Source organism: Barbus barbus (assembly GCF_936440315.1).
Source record: "Barbus barbus genome assembly, chromosome: 45".
Classification (NCBI taxonomy): Eukaryota; Metazoa; Chordata; class Actinopteri; order Cypriniformes; family Cyprinidae; genus Barbus; species Barbus barbus.
In genome coordinates, this window is record NC_136723.1 from 7,197,083 (window position 1) to 7,205,309 (window position 8,227).

Below are 8,227 nucleotides of genomic sequence, written 5' to 3' on the forward strand. Positions count from 1 at the left end.
CCAGGCAGACACACTATGAAAGCGCACAGGCCAAGAGGCTTGTTCACGGCCCCTGACCTGGAACCTGTGAGCTTCTGACTTTGTGCAAGGGCATCGGCAGTCAGGTCTCTGACAAAGTGATTTAGTCACGGCTTGTCTCCAGTAAGGGTTTATCCCACTGACCCCGGAAAGGCTTCATATCCAAATATGTCTTAAAGAGAGAGATCTGCAGTAAACCAGGTGTAAAAGCCAATCTGGCTTGGAGAACGTGCAGATTTAGTTGGCGCCATGTGAGCCTCGCAATGTCCTGAGGTTAGCTTCATCTTGGGCTTACCAAAGGTTTTTCAGTAGGAATGCACGCCTAAATTTGGGTAATCATATTTGTGTGCTGATACTATTATCCATAGATACATTTAGATATCCTTTTATATTTAAGATTAATTCAATGGTTGAATCGTCGACTTTGTCAATTGTTTTGTTTATATTATTTATTGGACTATGTTCTGTTTTGCATTGTGCAAATCATTTACATTTTCACCAGCTTTGATTGGCAGAACATAATTGCATCTGCTTTTAAATAAATGTCTGCGTTAACAGCACACTAATTAAAATCCCATTCAAAACAAATGGATTTTTTCTGGAAACGTTGAGTTTTCACTGTGTTTTGGCCTCCCATCCACATGTAAACATTAGTTCACTGAAAACAGAGGTTTCGGAAAACACTTCAAAATGCTGTTTTCCTTGATGTGTGTGAACACGTGAAACAAATTTTGGAACACATCAAGAGCACCATTTGCGCATGGCAACAGTTGTTTATAAAAATGTGCTGGAATTCGTCAGGAAGGATTCTGACCACAATAGAAAAATGCTCTCAGCTCTCTTCGATGACGTTTACAAGTGAGCCTACAATTGTTTAATGATCACACTGCTATATCAGTACACATTGCCAAAATGTTCTTAACTCTGTCTCTTCCATAAACGCAGTTTTCCGGCTTTGTTTGTTTCCACTGTTAGATGTTTCCCTGATAGAATCCCTGAATCAAAACATGGTGAAGAAGCAGAAACAACAATCCTGTATTTTCTCTGTTTTCATCACTGATCTAAATTCGATTGAGATGTAGTACAAAAATGCCATTTTCTCAGCATACATGCGTTGCAAAATATGCATGTTTTGCAAATTTAGCATGTTCAGATATTCATATGACTAAATATTATGGTGGCCATGAAGGTTTTGTTAAAATTATATAAAAAAATAAAATAATGCAGGCGATGTTTTTTTAAGATTCTTATTTTTTGGTGTTTTTGACTTTATGATAGGAGAGTGTAGTGCAGTGTGGACAAGATTTTAATTTTTTTTTTAAACGCATGACGAAAAATGCTTTTCTATTTACAATTTTTTCATATACGTGTGAACAAGGTATAAGCACCACCCAAAGTCATTCATTCTGACCCATTCCTTCTGCCTAGTTTTTTTTTTAGCCATTGCGCAATTTAGAGATGATACACATTCTACTGCATCAGCTGTCGTCAGACATACCAACATTCTGTATCAGTCTGTATCATCTTTTTAAGTACTTTTCCTGAACGTCACTGGCAGACCATCCTAAACCTCCTGTCTTCTGTGAATGTTACTTTTGCTTTTTCAAGTCTGGATAGGTTTCACTGTGAAACAATGGACAAATATGGCTTTGCAGTCCAAGATTGTTCTTGCTCTTCGAAGCAGCAGCATTGTGTAATTTTGTAGCAATGAAGTCCCAGACAGGGAAATCTTAATCAACATTCTTGGCATAATAGGAAAGCTTTGGCTCAAAGGTTGTTTTGTTTGATTATTTAATTTATTTTTTTCCTCTCATTGCACTCTCAAAGGGAAGTATAAAATTCCAACAACTTTTTTTGGCCCCTTCCCGCTGGCTGTCAGTTAAGCTCCGAGTTTTCCTAGATGTGACACTGATGCCATATATTTCAGCGCTGTGAGTTTAAACGTGGAATCACAGGCCAGGCTTCACAAAGTGCTCCCAGTGGGGTGGTCTTTCTCCACAGCGGGGAGGTTTGGGGCTGAGCCAATCAGGTGACGAGACGGGCTGGCTTCCAGAAACACAGCCAAAACAAGAGAAAAATATAGTGTGTTTATTTTGTGTTAGGAATGATGTGAGTGCAGCATTTGAAATGATTTAGCCTCTCAGCCTTCACTTTTTACACCTGTGCTAGTGGCTTACTCTATATTTATTCTGGGCTTCTTTATGTCCCCCGAAGTCAGAGGTCAACGATTTGGGTACAAGCATAAATTAGGAGCTGGAGGGGAGAAATCACTTTGACAGGGACATTTTTGGATGTTTAGATGCGAAGGTCAAGTTTTTTTTGGCATCATGCTAGTTCAACCTATAATGATAATTCTGTCACCATTTGCTCTTGATATTTTAAACCAGTACTTTTTTCCCTCTGTATACACAAAAGATATTTTATAAATGTTATGTCCATAAAATGGGCCCAATTTTGTTATCCCTTTAAGTTCTTACTGATGAATGTTAAAACATGCAGCAAACCCTAAATTTAAGCCAGATGAATTATGGATAGATTTCTTTGCAATATAAAACAAACATATTGTACAAAGTGTTATTTATTATAAAGAGAAATCAGCAAAACTAAATTGCTTTTTCAATATTATGAAAATTTGAATACTTGGTAATAGTTAATAGTTAAAGTAGAAAAATACACCTGTGGTTACTCTGACAGGACACAGAAATTGCTCAAAAAGTGTTGAGAATCTAACGCAATGACACTCAGACATATTAAAGGTATAGTTCACCCAAAAATGAAAATTACCCCTTGATTTACTCACCCTCAAGCCATCCTAGGTGTATATGACTTTCTTCTTTTAGATGAATACAATCAGAGTTATATTAAAAAAGCTCTTCCAAGCTTTATAATGGCGGTGAATAGTGGTTGAGATTTTAAAGCCCATAAAAGTGCATCCATCCATCATAAATAGTGCTCCACATGGCTCTGCTGGGTGAATAAAGGTCTTCTGAAGCGAATCGATGCGTTTTTTTAAATATGGATATTTTTACACACTTTATAAAATGTCATCTCTAGCTACCGCTAGCTGTAGTACGCGCATTCACGAGAGAGTGGCGCTCCAGCAAAAGATGTAGTGTAAGCTCCAATGAGAAGTGACAAACGTAGAAGCGCAGAGGAGTGAGCAAAACAAAACAAGGATTTGTAAAGAAAAATGTCGAAGGATTTCGATATAAGAGGAGACTGGTTTTCCTTTGCTGTAAACAAAACTTGGTTCTCACGAGACTAGTTTATTCTCACCAGAGCTTACGCTACGCCTACGCCATTCTCTAGTGAACACACATATGACAGTCAGTGGAAGCTCGAGATTACAGTTTTATAAAGTTTTAAATATGGGTATTGTTTTACTCAATTGCATTGATTTGCTTCAGAAGGCCTTTGTTAAAAACCCCCGCCACCCCTCACCACAACTATCCCTTTAATTGTTGTTTTGTATCCAGAAGTTTCCAAATGACTTTTGGGACCACTGTACATGTTACACCTGGCTGTTTTAATTTTCAATAAGGTGGTTGTAGCCCTTTCCTGAAGGGCTTCAAGCATGGAAATAGCTCTTGTTGAAATATGTGTTTGTTGCTTTCAATTGTTGCCTTGGAAATTGCTGTTACCTCAAGTTTTCCTCCACATCATCTACCATAGCAAACACTGATCAGTGCAGTGCGCACATTCCTGTCTCCCCTCCCATTTCTGCCCCGTTGAAAAGGACTGGCGCTAGTACTACAAGTTTGTCCTCATATTCCCCTGGCTAATACATTGGAATTTCTTGGCTGATACCTCATACTTTCTAACTTCAGTAGAATAAAGATCTAGTTGTTTTATTTTGGAACTCGTTTACAGGCTGAATATTTACAGATACAATTTATCCTGCATTATTATTGATCAATAGGGGAAACTTGTTCCAAAATAACAACCCCAGCCAAATGTTCGTTAAAAACTCTTGTTTAATCTACAAACTGGATTTTCAGTACAGTGCTAGTATATTAGTTAGATAATTAGATAAAAACTGTAAGCAACACATGCTAGCAGTCTTGTTAACTAGCCAGTCATGCTAACTCCAATACAGCATTTGTTAGCATATAAGCTAATGTGTTGCAGATTTGATTCATGTCTCATTTGTAAATGAGGTCAATTACAGCAGCAGTTCAGGATGAAATATTTTCTATTGGACATCACATGGTGATCCAAATGAACCAACAATGAACCAATCCAAATGAACCAAGAACCAACAATATTATCAATTTAGATGTTTCTACAGCTTCATGGTCATGGCAGCTAATAATTCATTTTTATGGACATAGGGGTGGGCGATTTGACCAAAATCTTTTATCACAATGAGTAATTTTATTTCACGGTAAATAAGCTCTGGTAAATACCAACATTTTTTATACCATAGAAATTTCATAATTCTTGTCACCAGTGTCAATATCACAAACTAATACTAGCCTAAGTAAATAAATAAACTCAAGCTCACTGAAGACAAGTAATCAGTCAGCTATAAAAAATGAATAAATAACTAATTACAAGCAATAGGACAATAAACTACAGTAGAACATATAAGTAAGCAATGCTGCATACATTGAATAAAGTAATCAAATGTATAAAAACACTGCATATTATTCTCTGTGTAATTTAAATATATATTCCTTTTTATTAAAGTTCCAAAAGTTATTTAGTCAAGAGCAGTGAGAGATTTTCTCTCTTGTTGTTTGATTAAGGGTGTGTTCACACTTGTAGTTCGGTTCTCTGGTTTGTTTGATCCAGACCAAAAAAGAAAATGATACATTTGGTCCTGGTCTGCTTAGCATTCACACTGGCATTTTTGACATTGCACCCAAAGATACCAAATCTAAAGGCATAGTTGTATTTTCACAACCTGATTGGTTGGGTTGAATTATGTATATTTCATAACGGAACTTACCGAACAATAGGTGTGTCCGACTTAAAGCGGCGTTGCGGGTGCAGAATACATGTAATGCCGTCTGCTGGACTAAGCGCGCTCATAGTTGTGTGTACATTATTTTATTTTTACCACCTGCGAACTCAAGAAGACCTCATAAAAGGCATTTTACCTCCTCGTTGCTCTATGTTTGCCCTCTGCTCATTTTGTTTTAGATACACCATTCATTCCATGTCGTCAAATCATGTCGCATAGTGTCGCATCTTGTTCGTATGGAAGCATTTGGTACGTGTTGCATTCATATTTAATTTGAACCGCACCAGAGTTCGTTTGGAAGCGGACCGAGACCTATCTTTTTAGCGGTCTCGGTCTGCTTGTTTGCTTCGTACCAGGGTTCGGATGGCAGCGTTCACACTTACTCAAAAACATGCAAACAGTACGTTTTTGTGACCAAGTAGCATAGCAACGTCACATGAGCATGTAACCGTGATAGAGAAGATAGTCTAAAATCTCTATCAGTTGAAAAATTTGTACCATTAATCGTGTCTATTGGTATATCGCCCTCCTCTAATTGCATATTGTGGTTGTTACAAAGCTGGGTGCATTGATATCTTGAATCTTGCTAAATTGATTATTATTGTCATGTTATGATCAATAACTGATAAACTTTGTCTAAATAAAAAAATAACACACTAAAAAGTAAACTCAATCTACAAGAGAATTTAGGCATCACAATGTACAGTATGATAGTGGATATTCATTTTGAGTTTTGCTAAAGGTTAAATATTGTTTGAAAATCTTGGCATCTAATTTAACTTGCTTCTACCAAGTAACCAATGAATTTACATTTCAGTTTAATTAGATGTACAACCTACATCAAAATATTTGTCCTTTTATTTATCCCATTAATCTGTTCTATGAATTTGCACTCTCTTTTGCATTTAGCATTGGTTTGTTCACATGGTTCTCGACCCATCAGAATTAAACCAGATTTAAACTCTTTTTCTTTTTTATTTACCTCATGTTTATAGTGTAAGATGCCTCCACCGAACTAATCTATTTCTTTATCACACAGATAAAGAAATACTTTGAGCTGGAACCTCTGGCACGAGGCAAGAGCTGGATTCTGGAGGGCAGCACGGTGGACAACATGGATGTGGTGAAGGAGAGCTTCGGTCAGCTCATTTATCTGCTCGAGGAGAAGGACCACGAGACAGGCAGGATATGACCCGGGGACGACATCCCAGCATCCCTCAGACACTACCAAACGCCAACTCACCACAGGCCAGCACATCCCGGTTGAGCCTGGCCGTCGTGTAAACTACATTGTTACTTTAACTCTGTTACTGTGGTGAAACAAATTGAGCCATGGGAAAAATGGACTATGGTAAATCCTCACGTAAGGATGCATATCTGCAGAAAAAGAAGGTACCTCAGCCCTTAAGTTTGATACCTTCTCTCAAACCACATGTATTAACCCAGAACAAGCGTTTGACACACGATTACCATTCTCAGTTAAATGGTTGTATCTGTCCTTTTAATACAGACCTAGTTGCACATTGCTACTAAATAGATGATGTAATCATATGCTTGGTCACGTAGGGCAACTGGAAGTCATGTAGTCCCTATAGTTGGTTTTCTTAGCACAGCGTGCGAGTGATTGCGTGAATGCGTGTTTGCGAGAGAGATATGCCAGTTTGTACTTAAAGTGAGTGCTAATGTATTTTTAAAACAAACGTTTCATTGTGTTCTCACAAACGACAGTCTTTCAAATAGGCCGTTTTAAATATTTGTGGCTGTGAAGTGAACAGAAGAGTGATTCCTCAGTCGTGAATGAATAAATATTCTATAATATCTCTAAACTGCATGGAGCCGCACTTGATGAACCATTGGAGCTGTAGAGTGACTATAAATGCACATTTTTAATTTGGGATCATTGAGAACACTGATGTTTTCATAAGTTGGTCTAGTATTATTTCACAGCTGATCATATCCAGGATTTTGCTCGTCTGTCTCTTTATCTTGGATGGTGATGGTTGACAAAGCCCTAATGAAACTTATAATACCGGTTTGACTTTCTTTTCACCAAAGACACTACAATCACAATCAGCCCCTTTAGGTGAACCGTGACACAGCCTTTCATTTTGTATGCATGATGTATTTACCATATGCTTGTTTGGATATCTCGTTATATGAATTTTTTGTATTTCTGTTGGCCCTGAATGTAACACACTCTCTCTGCATCATCACACCTCCTCTAGTCTCAATGCGGTCCCATTTATATGAGTTTCTGGAGGAGGAAGGAATGCAAGAGCCCAGTCCGGGGTTACCCAAATCATTCATGTGCCACATTAGCCACATTTCCAAAAGCAAGCAAACCCCTTGAATACATAATCATCATCAAAATCGGGCAACATCTTGGATTTTATTTATATCTACTATTTTATACCCTCCGAACCAATTCAGCTGCCTTTTTGTAATTCAAATATTTGTACATTTGTTACAGATTAGTCTCTGGAAAGACATGTGCCTGTCTTTATACTGGAAGATAAAATGTCTAGGTGGACTTTTAGCCGTTTACCATGGTGGCGTCAAGTCATTCACATGTTTGACACTGTTTATATGTAGTTATGCATAATTTCCACTGAGCGACATGGAAAATAAAGGCTGAAGAAGGACAAATATGTTGTCTTTCGTCATTTACTTATAGGATGATATCATGTTTCACATTTTTGACTGATGAATAATGGATGAGAACAAATTATCTAGACCTTGACGCAGAGTTGGGAAGGTCTTCAAGGGTCCTCTCTATGATATGGCTTTCTGTCTTTCTTTTTTCTGCTAATAATTTTAATATATTAACAAAACATCTTTATTGCCTTTTTTTCTAGAAAGTATGAGTAAAAGATCATGGAAAAGTATTTCAACAAAAAAGGAAAATTAGCTGAAAATATACTCATCCTCAGACCATAGATTAGTTTGTTTCTTCTTCACACGACGACGCCAGTCCATCAGCTAACATCTTGTGAAGCAAAAATCTGCTTGTTTGGAAGAAACAAATCCATCATTAAGACATTTTTAGTTTCAAATATTTGTTTCTAGCCTAAAATACGAGTCCTCTGTCCATAAAATTGCTTGCTTTCTCCAGTAAAAAATGTGTATTGCCTGAATCAGGAGACAAATATGCACAGATCAACCACCATTTATACAACCCGAATTCCGGAAATGTTGGGATCACATGAGCCAATATTTTATTCACAATAGAACATAGAGAACATA

General features: G+C 37.3%; 1 protein-coding gene across 3 annotated transcripts in view; it reads left to right on the forward strand.

The window, feature by feature from the left end:
• The window catches only part of LOC306864368 (ADP-ribosylation factor-like protein 15), a 53,996-nt gene extending 46,342 nt beyond the window's left edge, over positions 1-7,654 (forward strand). For all 3 annotated transcript variants that reach the window (XM_079408359.1, XM_079408360.1, XM_079408361.1), the window contains one exon: positions 6,024-7,654. In XM_079408359.1, coding sequence (XP_079264485.1) covers positions 6,024-6,176 — 153 coding nt within the window. In that variant the 3' untranslated portion in view covers positions 6,177-7,654. The remainder of the gene's footprint in view (positions 1-6,023) is intronic.
• Positions 7,655-8,227: the final 573 nt, after the last annotated feature.